Below are 20,079 nucleotides of genomic sequence, written 5' to 3'. Positions count from 1 at the left end.
AGATGTACAGCCTCAAGGAATTTTCAAGTGTATTTCAAATGCCAAATACCTTTTTTCAGCAACTGCCTCTGTTATTTTTGTGATTTTTTTTTTTTTACCACACCCTGTTTCAAAACACATTTTAAATGCCACTGTTTTCTTTTCTTATGAGTACTTGAAATCTTACATCTCAAACAAGAATTAAAATAAAGTAATTTTTCTTTTTTATAGTTGTTGCCTCTTGACAACTACTTTGCTTCTAAATTCCTGGTATTCAGAACTGCTGCATATGAAATGAAAAGATTAAATGTGAGGAAGTAGTTTGGGGAATTCATCTAAGTAGATAGATTCCCAGTCAGAGATCCCAGGATGCCATTTATCCAGCGCTGCTATTAATCTGCACCGTGATACTTGGACAAATAACTTTATGCATCCATATCCAAAACTTCCTATTTGTAGGATGTGAATAATTATGATTACTATTATACTGACATTTAGAAGACTTGGCATTATTTACTGTGATAGTATTTCTGACAACTGAAGGGTTTTAAAAAACAGAGAGTTAAACACTAAAAAATTAAATGGATATATAAGTCACTATAATTCTTACCAGGAAATATATTATGGCTAGAGTTAGTTAAACACTGAAAACCTATAATTTGGCTATTAGCAGGTGGTATGCATTTTACTAGGAAGTGTAAGTGGAGAGGACTGCCTGTCTCCTTCTGCCCAGTGTCCTGGAAGAACAGGCAGGAATAGGGTATCTCTTTTCTGCTGCTCTTTGAGGAACTTGGAAAATAAACACAAGAAAAAGACATGGTAGGAGGGAGTTAGTGGGACAATAGGGTGGGGAGGACCATAAATTCTTTCACCAAGGGAAGACTTAATGCAAGAGGTGTTTCTTTCAAACATTAATATCTTTCTATGCCAAAAAGCACAGATGCAAACCTTAGATTGAAAGTTATTTGGTCTTTTTGTTTCACTTTTGTTTGTGTTTGAAGAAAGCTGACTAATTAAGAGAATGATAGAAAGCAAAAAGCTTCAGGTGATTAAAAATTGGAGGAAAATCAGATAAAGATTAGTTTAATCGTGCATCATTAAAAAGGAGAAAATTACCTATCCAAAACTAATTCGGGCTATCAGGCCATCAGGCTGATGTTTGCAAATGGAATTTTTCAGTCCAGTGTGGGATCAAGATACGGGATTGTTTTTGTTGAAACAGTTGCTGTTGAAGTAAACTTTGGAGCCAAGTTTGTGGGAAAGATCATTTAAAAAAATGAGGCACAGTGTGCAGCAGTAATGATAAAAGTGAGGAAATTACCTTACCAGTTGGAAACAGGAAGTATGCTTTCAGTGTGGAGTTGTGTGTTAACAACTGGATCCTGGGTTCCTTTGTATTGACAGATGGTCAGCTGGAAAGATTCAGTAGCTTTTTGGCTCTGTTGGCAGGAATTCTGCCTGACAGAAAGAAATGGTGTAACTAGAGAGGCCCAAATGACGCTCAGCTTTATTGCTAGAAAACAGCATGCAGCTCAACAGAGTTGGGAAATTGTGCACTTCAGAGACTGGGAAGTGGAGTCTTAAAAGAGCTAAATCCTAATTTTTGTTGTCAGAGGTAATGAAGGAATTTTTGTCATGTGAGGTGATCCTGTGTATGGTTTGTGCAGTTACAGAAAAGCATTGGTTGTTTTGTGCCAGGTTTTGGCAGTAACTCATCATCTACTCATTGCCTTGCAGTTGTAAAGGTGGTTTAAACCCACCCTTTCCTTGGTGATAACTCACACTAGGGGAGGTGAAGAGTCATATAGAGTAGTATTTGGAAACCTGGTGTTTTAAGTTGTCTCTGTGTCTTTATTCTTGTACAAGAAAAATAATTATCTAGGTAATAGAACAAAGGTGGAGGCTAGTGACTTGAAAATACAAAAAAAGATGACTGTGTTGCTTGGACAGTGAGGCTCTCTGGGACACATGAAAATTTACCAAGTATTTCTGGTCTATGCCTTTGGGTCTTTATATCTGATGCTCTGATAGTTGATGACCATGTCATCCTTACTGGGCCTAACTTCAGTAGTACCAAGCTGTCTAAATTTTTAAAGGTCAGATTGATGCATCTTTTGCCTTCTGTTCACAGTTTTTTGAAGTTCATGTGTGCATATGCTTATGAATATGCAAGCTGGACAGACTAAGCTGTAAATAAATTACCTAGTAACTTTTTACAGAATGTTCCTTGATTTAGTTCCAGCAACTAGTTAATATTATTCCAAGATTTGGTTTAATGTTCAGTTGTTGAACTAGTGACACTCTCCCCCTTATGTAATCACTTTTGTTGCATGTTTTCTTAACAGCTGAGAGAGGGCATTAGAAAAAGTGCTTGAGGTACTTGAGGATGTTTTGTGATGTTGTTTTCAGCTGGATGCTGAAACATCCATTCTGAATGTTTCAATAAAAAATTACCAGGAGTATTTCTCCTCTAGATGATTGAAAATCTTCCTGCATGTCTAATTCATTAATAGTTTTATTTCAAAATGGGATTCATCAACTGGAAACCATGGTAAAGTCAGCTTGGTAGTACTCTAAAAGATTACTTGGAACTGGTGATTTAATATTTATTCTGTGGCAATTATAATCTGTCTTTTTGATCTGATTTGATAGCAGAGTGCTGCTTCTTGGTAGTTGTTAACATGCTGAGGTTTTTGATACAGTCATTCAGTTCCCTCCACTGGCAGATGGATGGGGTGTACAGGCAGTGGGTGTGATGTGTGATGCACGCATTGGATCTGCCATTTGGAGCTTGCCATTGCTGCCAAGTTTGGTCTTGTTCTCTTTGCAAAGCTTTGATTCTGATCTGTAAAAGGGCAGATCCAATTCAAGAACTAATTCTCTGTAAATTCTTAAGAAGGTAATGTCTTTGAAGTACTGCATGTAAAGCAAAATGGTTTGAGAATTCTCGATTGAAGTTTTGGATAAGCAATGCAATGCTTACATTGTTCTTTTTGGCAATAGAAATTGGTAAAAATTCCTTACATTCTGTGGAAAAGGTTACAAAGTAAATGTAAGTAAATGTTTTAAGTTTTGACTGTTTCCTCATTCCCGTTTCATTGGGATTTGTCTTGACTAACATTTAGCTATCTATAAGCTGGGTCATCCTGTTGGCTGTAGGTAAAGCCTGTAGAAGTGGCCAGATTACATATTAAAAGTTAGACGAGGTCAATCTCATCCCAGGTCTTTAAATAAAATAATGAAAATGCTATAGAATTTCAACAGGGACTCATGGTACATTATTATCATTATGTTATGAACATAGCTATTCCAACTTCTAAAATGACTTCTGAAATTACTGATAAATACTACATGGAATGTGATGCATAAGTTTACCTTTTTTTTTTCTTCTTTTTTGCTTCCTTTCTCCATATTCCTTTCTTCATCTCCAGGATGCAGCATCTCTTGGGTCTCAGAAGGGTGGAATAACAAAACAAGGATGGCTGTACAAAGGCAACATGAATAGTGCAATAAGTGTGACAATGAGAGTAAGTTTAGGAATATCTTAGATATGGTAAAAAACTGAACACTGATATCAAATTTCCCTGTGTCTTGGAGACATCAATTCGTATGTGGTTTGGTTCTAAAAACAATTGTATGGAAAGAAAGAGGGAAGCTTGTATGTACTTTATATATCTGAAATCTTGCTTTTATTTTATTATATGTAAATCAGAAAAAAAAAAAAAAAAAGAAAAAGCTAGTATGTGGGAGGAGTTAAATTTTCCTAGCTGTACCCTGATGTCATTTTAGTAGAAAAGGGACCGTGTCATACTGGGGGGGGGGGGGGGGGGGGATGTTGTTGTTTGTTTGTATTGCTATATTTTATATAAAACTATAATTTTTTAATTTGCCTCTTATGTATATTATAGAGTCAGTTTTTAAATGCCTTTCAATAAGTCAAAAATACTGTCAAATTATGTAGTACAATCCTGCTGTAGATATCCTAAGTTAATTTTTTTTTAATTAATGGTTTCTGTTTTATTTTCTGTGGATACTGATTAGGTTATCTGTATATAAAAACTTTTTTTCTATTAACTACTATGTAAATAGCACTTATGAGTATTGTAATAGGAAGCTGATTAGTACTAGTGTTGTCACTGTCCTTCTTTCCTCCTTTCTTTTCACTAGTCATTTAAAAGAAGATTTTTCCACTTAAGCCAGCTTGGTGATGGATCCTATAATCTAAATTTCTACAAAGATGAAAAAATATCAAAAGAACCTAAAGGATCAATATTTCTAGATTCATGCATGGGAGTGGTTCAGGTAATTATAATTATTCTGCCTGTTTGCCATTTAATTCTGTATTTATTAGCAAATGAAATTGTATTTAAAATATAGATAAGTGTTGTTGAATGTAGATAAGTGCCTGTTATGAAGAGGAGCAAATAGACATGCTGCATCTTGCCAAAGCAGTGAACAAGATTTCAAAGGGCAGGAGACTGAATTTTTGAAATCTTTTTGAAAAGAACATAAATTGCTAGTTGATGTCAAGTATTTAGCAAACCAAATTTTAAGGCAAATGCACAAAGAGCCCCAAACTTGGCAAAGTCATGACAGCATAAAATTGAAGTTTATTTCAGTTAGATTTTGTGCTTGCATGAGCTGTAAAATGTTTTGCATAGCTTCTTGTGTGGGATTTTTGTTGCGGGAGTTGTATTGAATTCAAACACCCTTCCAGATGCTTTCATTTGACCTTTATAATGTTACTTTTCTGTGCTTTTCTTTATTTTGAAAAGTTACAGGCTTTGGTAAAATGTTTGTCAGTAGCAAGTGCCAAAGAAAAGATTCTTTTTCTTTTTTTTTTTTTTTTGTGATTCTGCTATGTATTTATAGTACAGCATGTAACTGCTCTGTTAGGCACAGCATACCTGGAAACACCCCATGAGTCTTGGGGTTTTTTTTAAACTTGTACAGAAATAGGCAGAGTTTAATAAAAATGTATTCTTAAATAATATTTTTTTAGTTTAAAGTTGTTTGGAGATTACGCTAAGAGATAAAAAAGCTTTACGGAGGATTTTTTTCCCCAAATATTGTAGTATTGTTTTTGGATACACATTTGAAGGTAACTAGTATGAAAATCTTATAACTGTAATAAATTTTATTTTGCTGCAAGTTCTAGATATAATTATTTTGCCTTAGAGATACTATTCTGGGCAACTTTACTGAAATGAGTTTGATCTGTGTTTTTAAAACAAGCCAACACACGTAAAAGTGGTTCCTAAACAGGGCCGTAGTCTCATCAATATGTGCAAGTACTGACGGAAGGTGCCAAGAGGGCAGAGCCAGGCTCTGCTCGGGGCTGCCCAGTGGCAGGACTGGAGGCAATGGGCACAACCTGAAACACAGGAGTTACCTCTGAACATCAGGGAACTGTTTGCCCCTGTGAGGGTGACCAAGCACTGGCACAGGCTGCCCAGAGGTTGTAGAGTCTCCATCCTTGGAGATACTCGAAAACTTCCTGGCCACGATCCTGTGCTAAATGACTCTAATTGGCTCTGCTGGAGGAGGGAGTGTTGGATGAAATGACGACCAGAGGCCCCTTCTAACCTCTAACCATTCTACATTTTGGGATTTAAAACCTGAAAATCTCTTTTTCTCATACATACTTTCATACTGTTCCATACTTTCTGTTCCGTCAGTTCAATCCAATTAACCTCAAGTTTCCTCAGACTCTGCCAGAAGCTTGCTTTTAAAAAAAAAAAAAAAAAGTACTACTGTTCCTTTGTTCTTCTGCAAGTACGGCTGATACTGTAATCTTTAAGTAAAACTGTCCTTTGGATGCTTTAAAATTTATAGTTGGCTGTGTCTCTAACGCTGTACTGTATTGTACAGTACCCTCAGTGTTGATCTTGGCACCTGATCTTCAAAACTGCATGTAAAAATTTGAGACTAATTGTGAATTAGCATCAGGTACAAAATCGGAACCAGTTAATCCTCAATTCCAAGAGGCCAACTAGTCATTCAGTGGCTAGAATAAAGACATTTGGAAATAGCTTTTTTCTTCGCTTGAATTGTTGGTGAGGGGCAAGTAAATGCTGATTTGAACTATCAAGTATTACAACATCCCTACTCCAGATGTGTAGTTTTATTATCTTATATTATGTCCTGTGGCCTCTCTGGCTGATCTTATTGTTTTACTGTTACTTATTATTGGTGTTGAATTACCATTTAAAAACTCTTATGGGCAAAAAGTGGTATCTACACGGTAGAAATTGCACTTCTATTTAACAGCAGAGGAAAATACAGGAGAAGATTTGTAAGGACCCCAGCCATGGTACTTTGAAGTAGTCTGACATGGAATTCATAGAAATGGTTGTTCTTGAGTAGGCATTTTGCTCTCAGAATGACACTACTTGTTTCAGAGGCGGTCTTTTTAGTGAGGGGAGATTACTTCCTATTGCATTCATATTTCAAAGACACTGGATGCCCGAGAGAAAAATACTGACTTTACTAACAGACATGAAGTTAGAACAGAATATGCTTCCTCATCAGAACTTGTATCATGAGGAATGCTGAATTTGTGCAGTAGGGGGATTTTGTTTGATTGGGGTTTTTGGTTTGGGTGGATTTCTTTTTTTTCCCAAACTTAAATAAAGAGACTGGAATTCCCAGAATTCTGTTTGGTGTTTTTGGATTTGGTTTTGTTTTGTTGGGGTTTTTGTTTTAATCCTAAATTATATAGAGACTTTTCTGATCAGAGATGTGGAGCACATAATATATGCAGTGTATCTATTCACACATCCAGCCATATGTATAGGTATAGTCACTCTAATTCAGTGTTTTGTGAAAACTGAGATGTGTGACATCTACTGCCTGTCTCCAAGTTTTATACTGTGAAACTTAGAGGTTATTGTTCTTAGGATTTTTCATTTATTTCAGCACTGATTTCAGCTGGTAAGATTGCCTTAGGTCTGATGTCCACACTTCTGTTTGTATCCTTAACAGAAGCTCATCTTTGGTAGAAAGCTGACTGTTTTGTCAACAAGTAGTTAGTCTGTTAATTGAAGAATCTGAGATGTAGTGAAACGAATATGTAATTTGGCATTTAACTTAAACAAAAAATTCCCCAACCATTAAGCCTGTCTTACTGTTTATTTTAATGTTTATCTAATGAATTACTGATTTTTAAAACTAAATTGATGATAATGTAGAATTTTCATATAAGACTTCTGAATTCATTCCCAGAAGCATGAGTCAGGCTAAGTAGCATTTGAAACCCTGATTTAAATTGTGCAGAGAAGGATGACAGAAATGGTTGAGGAAAAAAGGAGGAACTTCCCAACTTTATGTATATCTATATGACTCACAATATCAGGGCATTCAGGGTTGATGCTGATTATAGTTTTACCTCCAGTGTAAAATCGCAGTGTGCAAACAGTTGTCACTCAAATATAATAGAGTTTCATGCTTTTTATTTCCTTTTTTTTTCAGTAGACATTAGCTATTTTCATTTCTAGGTGATCTGAGTACATAAAGAATTCATACTTGGAAATTTGATTTTTTTGGTTTTTATAAAATGATTGCAAGCAGAATGATGACTGAAAACTGGGAAACAGGCTGTTCTTCCTACTTTCACTTGTCGCAGTGCTACAAATAACTTCAAAAGGTCAAATGTCAGAGACCAAAAACGTAATTATGATACATTTGTTCAAAATATCGAACTGTATTTTTGTATAGAATATCTGAAATGTGTATAACTTCCTTTGGTTGTGGTTAGACAGTATGTGAAGTGCTGCACAGGTCTTTTATTTTCTTGTAGAACAATAAAGTCAGACGTTTCGCATTTGAGCTCAAGATGCAAGACAAGAGTAGTTACCTTTTAGCTGCAGACAGTGAACTTGAAATGGAAGAGTGGATAAACACTCTGAACAAAATCCTTCAGCTTAACTTTGAGGCTGCAATGCAAGAAAAAAGAAATGGCGAGTCCCACGAAGGTAAGCAGGGTTCCTAGCAAGGCTAATGCAGTTATGTGACCACATTGTCTTACATGCATTTTGGAAAGAAAGGCTTTATTTTTTTTTTGTGGCTCAATTTTTTTTGTTTTCTTTGATCATAAAAATTACAGGCCTTTTTACTGTTTTTACTTTCAACTGATGAGCGTTTTGACCTTTTGGGCATTAAAATAGTACTGTTCTGTATTGCTTCCAGTCGATTCAAGTCCAGAAGATATTTAGGAGACTGATCAAGTCTAGAAAAGTAGAACTCACAGTGTCAAATCAGGACTGAGGCAGTTTAAGGAAAAAAAGAAACTTAGGATGGACTTGTTTTGAAATATGTAAAATGCTGCTGAAAATGAAATAATCTGTTCTGTGGTCACTGTAGGTAGAAATTGTGGTTACAGTGTGGGGCTTAAATTTAAATATAACTCCCTTGTCCGCAAATGTTTCCTGCAAGTATTGAAATAGATTACTTTCTGTTGGAGCCCTTTAAGAATCTATAAGGAATGTGGTGTATGTCACCAGTATTTCGGTGACAAAAGGATAGTCTAGATGTCCTCTCATTCACTTTTCCTCCTGAGAGTGGATGGGGAGGGAAGCTGGTGTGAAACCAACTGTATGCATATCCAGAAGAACCTGGAGGATATTACAGAAGGTTGGTTTTTTATACAAAGTACCAAAAAGGGATCATTAGAGTTTAAAATGAGATATCACAGTCTTCAGAGATTGTCAGAATTTAGTGTGATGTTTGCAACAAAAGCAAATCTGAAAAGGAGAAGATTCTAGCTCTGGGAAAGACATTTTGGTCAGTGGTCCTTAGTTGACCTTAGAACTGCAAGATGTTTATAGCTAAAATGAATGGCTGCTTTGTAAATCCAGTAACTGTTGGTGAGTAGAGCTGGGAACCTAATGAACAGAGGGAACTTGTTTTGAAGTCGAGTTACAATGCATAGTGGAAAGAGTAATGTAAGTTTGTGCATTGAGTATCTCCTTGCTCCATGCAGATACCAAAATTAAAATTAAAGATGTGTTCTGGTAAGATTAGAAATAACTGCTACATTAGCAATTTTTGTAAATAGTTACATCTTTCAATATATGTCTTGGGGTGTCTTTATGATGTGTATCCCGTATCACTGCATGAAAATGATGCAGTTGTCCACAACCTATTTACGTTAACAATTGTCATTTTTGAGTGGGTAGGAGATTAAAAAAAAATGGAATTCTTTTGCTATGGAGTTTTGTGAGCACTTCGGAATTTTTATATTCATTTTAAAATGAGGTTTTATAATTTCAGATGATGAACAAAGCAAACTGGAAAGCTCATCAAGTAGTTTTGATAACTACTATCCTGAAATTGCCAAGGTAATATATATTGTAAATGTCAACTTGGGATATAAAATAGTAGACATAAGTTAGCCACACAAACTTTCAGTAAAGGTAAGGCATTGGCTTGTAGCTTCCAGTCAGTTTGTGGTACTTGGAAAGCTTAGAAGCTCTTTTGTGAATAGATGTGGTTATTGAGCTTCTTTATTTTCTGCTTTTGGAAGGAAACTAGATACTGTCTTGAAGTTTCCTATATAAATCTTGATATGCTGCTTAAATGCAGCATGTCTTATTATTTTATTATTTTATTAATTCATTATATTTTATCAGTTTGTATCAGTTTGTTGCATTCAGGTAAGTGCTAAAGTATTTCTATAGAAATCTAGTTATACTGAAGTCAAGTTTTATTTTTATACTTAGAAATACTGAGCAGTTTAATAGCAGTGATGAAGTGAATGTATTTTAAGATGTTTGTTTATAATGAGCTGGCAGGTCCATAGATGCTTCCTGTGTTGCCATGGTTCTTGCTTTTCAATTTTGTTCTTAGAGAAGTGTGGTGGAAACAAGAATGAAATAAAATGGAAACAAATAGAAAATAACAGTAACTCTTCCTCAGCCCATTAGAAAAACTTTATTTCAGTTAAATCAGTGAGTTGTGTGTTGCAGTCGATTTTGTAAGGGAGAAATTTTTGTTAAATCACCCAAGAAGTGGAACTGGTGACCTTTTTTATTGAAGCTGCAGAATCCAAACTCCTTTCTGTGACTTCCTTACATTCTTCTGTGTGGTACAGCCTGGAGTACTGAATTTTTTCTGCTTGACCATTCTCTGGAATGCTTTCCCTTTCTTTTCTGAGGATCTGTCTGACCTAGTAACTACTCCTGAAAGTAGTGCAGCTTATGAACTGAGAACAAGCAAACCAAATTCTATCTATTACAGTAGCTAACATATCAAAGGATCAATTCAGAAGACATTAACAAGCTTTTAGCACCCAAATTGGTTGGCTGACTTAATTCTTTCTGTTACTGCTTTGTAATCAATTTAGCACATGTACACAAAAAGCTATTATGTGATAATCTAGCACCAGCTATGGCTGTACTTGGAAATTAATTGGGATTGTGGTGCATATAATCAAGGCTTCCTTGAAAGGGCTGTAAGCATCAAACAGCATATTTGCATGAGGCTATGAAAATTTATTTCATAAATAAGTATGGAACTGGATGCTCTTATTGTATGGAAGATTTTTCTTTCTTTATAGTCAGTTATTATAGTGCTTATGGTCCATATTCCTTCCAGAGGGGACTTTACTTCAGGGCTGCAGCACCTGCATGTAGTTCTAGGACTACAGTTGCTACTTCCTGTTTTCATAACTTTTGGATCAGAAGCATGCAGCTCTTAAAGCTCATTATTTTTTAGAATATTATTTTTGCTTAGCTCTTTAAGCATTGGCATGTCATTATTATTATTATTTATTCCATGGTTATAAGCCATTTACATTTCTGTTTCCTTCAACATAATTTTTTTTTATTTCCCCTTCTAATTCACCTTTACTAAACACTGCCTTTCAAAATAATTTGCTCTAATGTATTTTCCTAGCCTTTTTTTTCCTGAGGAAAAGTACAGGAAAAACTCTGCCCATTTGCATTACTCTTTGTTGTGTAACTTGATTGCTTTATATAAATGGTGTTTGTTTGGAGGGTTATTTTGTCCTTTATTCTTTCTTGCCTTGTCTTTTCAGCTGTTGTTTGGATTTGGTTCTTTTTTCCCCAGTGGAAGCCTTGCAAGGCATTGGGCCTTTTAGAAGAGTTTATAGCTGCTCTATTATTTTTGTTGGTTCTAGGAGGAGAATTTCACAATAGCTGACCTCATATCCTTATGAGGAGAGAGAAATTCCTTCAGGGGTGATTGTAGAGCACCTGACAGTAGGGGAAAAAACAGACTTCCTAGGAAGGGTTTTAACCCTTGTGAGTACATACATCTCCAAGCCTTCATTCTTCTATCAATAGCTGTTAGTTTATAACGTAAACTAAATAAGTGGTATTTTGCACTTCAGTACATACATGTGCACACATCTATCTTAATCTGTGTCTTTTGTACCTATTTCATGTTCCATTTACCTGTAATTTAAGTACCAGGAGTGAATATAAGGGTTTTGTAGTGGATTTTTTTTTTGTGGTTGGTTGGGGTTTTTTGGGGTTGTGTGTTTTTGTTGTGTTTATTAATCTTAAAACAAATTAGACCTCTGAAATAACTGTGACTGTCATGATCAGTGTGCCCAAGCACCTCCTTAACCATTATGGGTCCCAGAATACCTTGAGGTGGGAAAATACTGTCTCAGTTTTACAGATGAGGAAATAAAATTAAAGAGCCGCTGCTGTGCTACAAGGTTGATGATTACATGCATTTTCAGTTCTTGAGTTCTGACAACTGCCCCATATCTGTCAGTCAAAAATGCATGTTTTCATCTGGTCTTAGTGCACAAAACACTGAAGAATCTAAACTATTCAAGATGCTTTAGCTGAAACAGTTTCTGTCTAGCTCCTATGGCTAGGTAATCTTCTTCCTCAGTTCTTGCCACTAAATATTAACTTTGCAAAACATGCACACAACTTTCTTGCCATCCTTAAACTTTTTCACATTTCCTGTATTTCTCAATTATACCAGTTGTTCAACAAGCTAATTCTGCCAGTACTCTGCTGGTATTGAGTGTCTGGGTCGTCTCTTTCACAGCAACTCTCCTCTTTTCTTCTTTTTGTGTTAAAGTTAACAAAGTAAAGTAAATAAAAACTATTGGAGCACTTATATTCAAAGTAGCACCTCAGAAGTTTCTCTTCTGTAATACATCCTTTAAGTCAAATTCTTTTTTAAGTTCCTGTTATCAACCTAAAAATAGGGTTATGAGCTCTTAGAGATTATGTTCTTTTGTTTTGTTTTTTCTTTCTCTTGAGACATAGTAGAAGTTGCTTCAGTCTCCAGCAAAACAGATGTAGACAGTAGATCACTTCCTTCTGATGGTCAGTGATGAGCATTTTGGGTTTGTAACTTCTTTTAACCCATACAGGCTGATCCAAAAAGAAACACCTGCCTGTAATGTAATATTTTTGTATCCTTGTTTGGCCAGCTGCTACTTTAAGAATGGCATTTCTCCTGCACGGGTAATTTTGGCACATGCATATGTGCAATTGTCATACTCTGTGACTTTAAAAATCATAGAATACTCTTTAAATAATACCTCTTTCAAAAAAGGTAACCTGCATATACCATCAGTTTTCACATTCTATTTTGGTCCACTTCACTTTTGTTTTACTGTTAATAGATAGGTATCCACAAATCCCAGGCAGTGTACAGTGAACTCTGCAAAGTTACTTTTAAATGTGAGGGGTTTATCTTTTGGAAGTTTTTGGGTTTTCTCCAGTTACCCACAGGAAAACCACTTCTTTGGCAGTAGAGCTCAAGAAAAGTTTAAAGAAAAAGCAACCAAGAGAAAGAAAAAAGAAAGAGAGCTATGATAGTGTTTCTTAATTTAGGTGATCTGTTGTTTTCTGAGCAGTCTTATGGTCTCAGGATAGCTCTGAGCTTTAACCTACAGTCATACTACGTGTTTTTATTTAAATGAAATAGGGTTAGGAAAGTTATTGTTTAAGGAGGCAGATCTTGAAGTTACGCTGAAGTGTACTTCCCATGAGCTTGGAAGGTTGCATGTTGCTGATGGAAGTTTTTATATCTCTAGGACTGGAAAAAAGCGTTTAGAGAAGAGACTCTCACTTTTGCTTGGTCTTGTTGGATCAATGTAAACTAAGGAGGTACAAAGCTCAGTAAGGGAGAAATGAACACATGAATCAAAAATGTGTGAAGCTGTGAACATCACAGAAAAAGGCATGAAATTAAAGCCCATTTTAATAGTGTGATACCAAAACTTTTCTTCTTATTTTGAACAGAGTACCAGAGAAGCAGAAATCAAGCTGAAAACTGAAAGCAGAGTTAAACTTTTTGCCTTGGATCCAGATGCACAGGTTAGACTTCTTACAAGGAAGCAGGGTTTTTTATGTTGATCCTTTTGAAATGAAAACCAACTTACCTTAATTTTTCTTTTCTCTTTTTAAAGAAACTTGACTTTTCTAGTATTGAACCAGAAGTGAAGCCATTTGAAGAGAAATTTGGAAAAAAAATTCTTGTAAGGTGTAATGATTTATCTTTTAATTTGCAAAGCTGCATCGCTGAAAATGAAGAAGGACCAACAACAAATGTAAATAACTAATCTAATTACTTTCTGTTAATTCAGAAATGAATGTCTTAATATTTGATTGGCACTATCCTTAATGGCAGGGATTCCGTGCTGTGATTGAGAAATTTATATTATGGGGGTTTTTACTCTTTTAAATCAAAATGAAAGCCTAAATCCTACAAAAAGTAACTTTGCTGCTAATATTTTTGTTGGATGGTGGAGAGAGAAATTTTTCTTTAAATGCCTTTTATATCTTGTCCGTAATACCTAGGGTGATGGCCATATGTATTTATGAAAATGTGACTTACCTTTTTATACACATTTTTGCAGTGATCTAGATGCCAGCACTGATAATTGATTCCTTTTCTTTTTTTTTTTTTTTCTTTTTAATGTCTAGGTAGAACCTTTCTTTGTCACATTGTCACTATTTGATATTAAAAACAACAGGAAGATTTCAGCAGATTTCCATGTTGATTTGAACCATGCCTCAGTAAGGCACATGCTGTCCAGTGCATCTCAACAAATGATGAATGGCAGTGGTGATAGTTTACACAGAATTCAGGACATTCATGAAACTGTGTTGCAATATCCAAAGCAGGTAAGAGCTAGTAACCTGAAGAACTAGTAGGATTTTGGATACAAGTTTCCTACGTTATTTCATTGGCTTTCTTTTATGTGATGTCATATGTGCATTTTCCTTCTATATTTATCTCTCATTTTATTTCTAGGGAATATTCTCAGTCACATGTCCTCATACTGACATTTTCCTTGTGGCTAGAATAGAAAAGGTATTACAGGGAAGTATTACACATTGTGCTGAACCATATATGAAAAGTTCAGATTCATCAAAGGTATGTTATTTTCTTCTGTGGTATGAAAAAAATGCTGAGGCAAACCAGATTGATTTCAAATTAATCAATATAAATCAAAATCTTAGTTGTTTTATAGTAAATTCATATAACTGGATGGTTTGATGTCGTACGTTATAATTATATTCAGTAACTATTATTACATTATCGATAAAAGAACGTTTCATTGGAAACATTTATTTCACTTTTTATAATCGTGACAAGGTAATTTTTATAATGTCTTTAAGTAAACTGTTTTGACAAAAGAATACTGTACTTCAGTGTAAAAGTTGAGTTGAAAATGGTGAAACAGTGAAATATTAAATATAGATCATAAATTAACCGTATGTCTCTCTTAGTTAATGCATCTTAGTGTAACATTGTTGACTTTTTTTTTTTCTCACTTTTTGGTGACAATAGTTTACTGTAACCTTATCTGCACACCTGCTGGCTTTTTCCTCCAGAACCACTGAGATGATTAAGCTTCTGGTTTTATCTATGAAATGCTTTGCAGATTTGATAGTACCCCAAATCACTTCTGGAAATAATCCACTGGAACATCTTAAGTTTCCAGGAATCTAGGATGACATAACATTTTGATGTTCTCTGAAACACATCTACAAAAGTTTTGTTACTTGCTTCTTCTCGTTTGTCAGTGAAGAAGTAGAGGCTTAATTTTGTTGATTTACAGTTATGCTTAAGTAGCTGGACCAGCATACAGGAGAAAAGTGTTTTTGTAAGCAGTGTCAGCCAGCTACTGTTGATGTTCTGCCTGTTTTCAGCTAAGAAGAAACAGTTAACTTTCAGTCTTTGCAGAGCAACTGTGTTCTTTCTTACAAATTTGATTCTGGCAAAGCTACATGTAAAAAACCATGTATTTTTCACTTGGTCTTAATATAGATCAGCCTACTGATTTGTTTTTCCAGGAATGCTTGAGTTGGTTTTTTTTTCCCCCAGCTATTGTTGGAAAACAGTAGCTTTGTATTTTAGGAGTCCGGTTTTGATGTTGACGGTTACTGAGTTAAAATAAACCTGAACTGTGTGGGTGATTTTGGTGTGCTTGGGCCTGAGCCATGGGGGAAGGTTAAGTAAGCCCAAGTGTTCCCACATTTGATGCTGAGTTCTAGACTTGTAGTTGCCTTGTACGATGGGAGTAGACAATAGGAATGCTCATGGTTACATTAACTTATGCTTTCTGGTGTTCAGTTGCTTATGGTTTTAGACAAATGAATGCTTAGTTTGAATTTTTCTTCTGTTCTGGTTCTCAGGGACTGCACTGTATTAATCTGAAACAAAATAGAACAGTACCAGCTGTATAGGCCTCCATGTGGGTCAGTGTAGGGAGCGAGTTCCAGTTCCCTGCAAAATTACTACTCTGGATGAGAAAAAAGGAAAATGGAAGCAGCAAATTCTATAGCGAAAAAATCACTTTCTCTCCCCTTAAATGTTGAATACTTACCAAGGTTTTGTGTTTCCGAGTGCTATTTCCTCCTTATTACAGGAAAGGGTAATGGGGAGTCCACTCAAACACATGAGTAGAATCAGCTCTTGATATTATAATATCAACAGCACAGATGAGGGTTAATACTCAGGGAGTTTTACCCTGTAGGTGGTTTTGCCTCTGGCAGATAGTTTTGCTCTGTGTGGACACACAGGAAAAGCTGATTTCTGGAAAAGAGAAGCCCAAGTGGTTCAGCTCAGTGTTGAACATCTCAAACCAGTGCTTTTCTAGCTCTGATTGTTGTCTGTGTTTGTTCTATATAATGGAGTTTTTTGTTCATTTAAAAGTTAACAAAATCTAGAATTTAAACTTTTAATGTAAACAATATTGGAATGTCCTTACATAGGGTTGTCCATGTGATCTTCATACAACTCTTCCCCACAGTTTGTGTGTATTTGTAATACAAATATTGCAGGGTATGGTACTACTTGTTGTGCAGGAATGTGTTTTGGTACACAGGGTGAGAAGTGGATATAGGCAGGGGAGCAAGTGAGAGAGGAATTGTTGGGGTTTCTTTTTTGTAGTTGGAGTTTTGTTTTAAAAAACAGTTGAATTTTGCTCTAACTTTCCATCTATATTCTGTATATAATAATTTTTCTCTTGCTTAGTTAAGTATTTTGTATCAGAAGTGTAGAAGGGTCTGTTTTCACCCACGAAATACTGTGAAATCAGCAGGCTGTGCTTAACCTGAAATGAATCATTAAGAGGCATTATCAGTTGTCTTTCCCCTCACATACTTAGGATCAATCTTTAATCTTCTAAAGAAGATTTTCTAATTGATATCAGTGTCAATATGTGGGGTTTTTTCATGTGTACTAATGGTTCAGAAAAACATAGCTTTTCAAATCTTATGTCCCTTGCAGGTTGCACAGAAAGTTTTGAAGAATGCTAAGCAGGCATGCCAGAGATTAGGTCAATATAGAATGCCTTTTGCCTGGGCAGCTCGGTGAGGACAAATCTCGTCAATCTGTATTTTTTTCCTAACTTTTCTCTAACATGGTTTTTTGCATCTCCCATCTTGTAAAACTTAATGTGCTATTTAAATTATTTCTTGTTTTGCTTTCAATTAACCAAAGATTTGCAACAAACTTACCCTTCAGCTCTGTAGTAGGAAAAAAGTTATAAAGATTCATTACATTATTATTCAAACTATTAATATTGCCAGCTGTTTTCTGTTGCCAATTTTTTTTATGTTATTAAGAATGCCATGGTTCACACTTTTTTGTTAGACTGAGCTATTTATATGCTAAACTCACCTACAATGACAAGAATATTAAGTGCTTAATATGAAGGATGATGCAGTATATTCTGATTTGTAATAAAGAACTTTCCTGAAATGAATTTCAACACTTTCATAAACTCAGCTGAAAGCAAGATTTTTACTTTCAGGACATTGTTTAAAGATGCCTCAGGAACCCTGGACAAAAATGCAAGATTTTCTGCTCTCTTCAGACAAGACAGTAATAAGCTCTCAAATGAAGACATGTTGAAATTGTTAGCAGATTTCAGGAAGTAAGTCTGATTTCCCCACTTGAAAAAACAAAAACAAACTGACCTGAAACCCCTCACTCCTAACCCTAACCACACCATATTTTTTATGGTCTTGAACTGGAACATTTAATATTTTGATATATGTATATATATATATGTGTCTTTCACATCAAATACAGAATCTGTATAAATATAATCAAGGCCCTCAAACAAGCTACAGATTTTTCTTTTACAGTGTTTGGGGGCTACAAGCAGAACTGAAGTATTATCCCACACGTAACATGCAATCAGCATCATATCCTGAAGTATCTCTGTGCTAGGAGTTATGTTTGCACAATATGCTCTTCTGTTTCTCAAAGGAAAACAAGTATGAGCATAAATCATCTGTTCCCTGACCTTGGACAGGGGATGCTGGCTCTCAGGGAAAGGGATTCAAGCAAATCTCCAGTCCACCTTCCTTGCAAATGCGCGTGTCCCAGGATGGCTAAATAACAGAACTTTGGTTATGGGGTTTTTTTAACAAAGTATTCTTAAAGACTTCATCAGTTTGTGTGCAAGGCTTAAGAGTACATTACTGATAGATGACCATGTTCATGAAGTCATTAATCCCCTTACTAAATAGGATGTAAAATAATAGAGCTATCTCTGCTGCTTTGCAAAGAAGTTTCCACTTCTGTTACAGTACACTTAGCAGGAGTGGTACTAACTTGAACAATCACTAAGCACAAAGGCACAGGATATAGTTTCTTTTTTCTTGCTTACCAAATCTGATAAGGGGATGAGGTTTGTAATAGATATTTTAGCTCAGTTTTAGCAAGTGGCTGAAGGCTTCACTGAACTTTACATAGCAGTGAAATTGCTCTGCATACTGATACTCCTTGCCATAAACGCTATTACTGGAATTGAAACGAACAGTAAATTATCCTGCCCCACCACTTTGTGAGTTAAGGAAGTGCTTTTGGGTATTTTAGCATCCTGTTTGTGGAACCATGTACGGTATTTCACAGCAATTACAGTAAGAAAGAGGTTCTAATGTCTAAGGCATATCTATTGGAATTAGAATCCCGACTCCAGCCATAAGTTTGTTTCATAGCATGGGATTGTATTTTGGGAAAACTTTGCATCCACTTGCTGTGCAATAATTTTAAAAAATCGTGCTGCTGACTATCTTTACTAGTAAAGGGTTCTGCATGGTTTGGGCATGGAAAACACTTGTACTTCATGTTTCTGAAATAGCAGCTACAAGATAACATCTGTAGTTGGTGGGTTTTGCAGGGTGAATTGTTAGTCTAGAAAAAGGAGGAGGTCGGAACTTGTTGATTTCTCTTCCCCCGGGTTTATCCTACCACCATGAATGCTTATCAGTGGCCACTGAGATTTAGAAAACTTACTTACAATTCCCTCTTTGCTGCAAATGAAAGTGATTTACTACATGGCAGACAAAACTTGCCTTGGACAAAGTGTTTCATTTTGATTTAAAGAAGAAAAAAACGCGTGTTTTTCCATTATCTTTGACACACTTGTGTATCGAGTCTTTTTTTTTCCCCTAAGAATTTAAAGGAAGAGAAAACTGTGTATCTAGGCAAAAAGCAAGACCAGATCAGTCATGCACCCTCAAACCACCTTTCCTCTCATACTCCTATTTCAGGATATTACTTTTGCCTCTGTTTCCTATTATCTTTTTTGCTTGCATCTGATTTGCATGTAGCCTGACTGAGGTGGTTTTGTTTTATTTTTTTTCCTTCCTACAGACCTGAAAAGATGGCCAAACTTCCTGTTATTTTAGGAAATCTGGATGTTACAATTGACAATGTGTCACCAGATTTTCCAAGTAAGTATTAACAAACACTGTTAAATGGACATTCAGGCTTTTTCCTCTTCAGTGCTTTATTTGTTTTTTTCAATGTATTTTCAGATTATGTTAACTCATCATACATTCCCATGAAACAGTTTGAAAACAGTATCAAGACACTAACAGCATTTGAAATAGAGGAGTTTGTTCCCTGTATACCAAAATGCACTCAGCCTTTTACCATCTACAACAATCATCTTTATGTTTATCCAAAGCACTTAAAATATGACAGTCAAAAGTCTTTTGCAAAGGTGAGCATAGGAAAACTGTACCTTCTTCTTTCTTGGGGTTGGTTAAGATTGTTTATGTATTTGTATCTGTGATGATCCTTATGATTAATTGCTTGGGTTTATGTTTTTAACAACTGCTTTAGGCTAGAAATATTGCAGTCTGCATTGAGTTCAAGGATTCTGATGAGGAGGATTCTTTGCCTTTGAAGGTCAGTCTTTTCATTTTTGTGGCTGATAGAAGTAAATAGTGAGCAGTTAGCTAAGTAACACAGTAGTACTGGATTAACTAATCTAGTTTGGGATGGTGGCTTGAGAGTGACTTCTGGATGGCTTGCTTGTTTCTGATTTAAGGGATTTCTAAAGAGTCCTCAGAGCATTTAGTGTCTTTCATATTTCTTTACTAAAATTCCAAGAATAAACTTGTTGCAAATGAGGGTAGCTTATGCCTGCTCCCCAGTAAGTTAAAACATTAAAGCTTTAGATCAATTTCAGAGCCAACCTCCATTTTTATGAGCTATCACAGTGTATAAAAGTTGCCTGGAAGAACAGAAGTAGAGAAATGTAGAGACATCCAAAGTGAAATCACAGTGTCAGCTCTACTGCACAGCAGGCAAGACTACACATCATGTAAAGAAACCAAGTTAAAGACAAGTTAA

The 20,079-nt window shown here is 35.6% G+C and overlaps 1 protein-coding gene across 5 annotated transcripts in view; it reads left to right on the top strand.

The window, feature by feature from the left end:
* DOCK9 (dedicator of cytokinesis 9) overlaps positions 1–20,079 on the top strand; it is a 116,698-nt gene that overhangs the window by 50,652 nt on the left and 45,967 nt on the right. For 4 of the 5 annotated variants that reach the window (XM_082279070.1, XM_082279068.1, XM_082279069.1 and 1 more), the window contains exons 6-18: positions 3,411–3,506; positions 4,147–4,281; positions 7,778–7,952; positions 9,250–9,317; positions 13,215–13,289; positions 13,382–13,522; positions 13,899–14,099; positions 14,230–14,352; positions 16,714–16,796; positions 17,240–17,362; positions 19,093–19,172; positions 19,257–19,444; positions 19,567–19,632. In XM_082279070.1, coding sequence (XP_082135196.1) covers positions 3,411–3,506; positions 4,147–4,281; positions 7,778–7,952; positions 9,250–9,317; positions 13,215–13,289; positions 13,382–13,522; positions 13,899–14,099; positions 14,230–14,352; positions 16,714–16,796; positions 17,240–17,362; positions 19,093–19,172; positions 19,257–19,444; positions 19,567–19,632 — 1,554 coding nt within the window. The remainder of the gene's footprint in view (positions 1–3,410; positions 3,507–4,146; positions 4,282–7,777; positions 7,953–9,249; positions 9,318–13,214; positions 13,290–13,381; positions 13,523–13,898; positions 14,100–14,229; positions 14,353–16,713; positions 16,797–17,239; positions 17,363–19,092; positions 19,173–19,256; positions 19,445–19,566; positions 19,633–20,079) is intronic. The other variant, XM_082279071.1, reaches the window with a different exon arrangement.

Source organism: Coloeus monedula (assembly GCF_965178545.1).
Source record: "Coloeus monedula genome assembly, chromosome: 3".
NCBI lineage: Eukaryota > Metazoa > Chordata > Aves > Passeriformes > Corvidae > Coloeus > Coloeus monedula.
The sequence above is the reverse complement of the archived record's forward strand: the minus strand, read 5'-3'. Positions and strand labels throughout refer to the sequence as shown.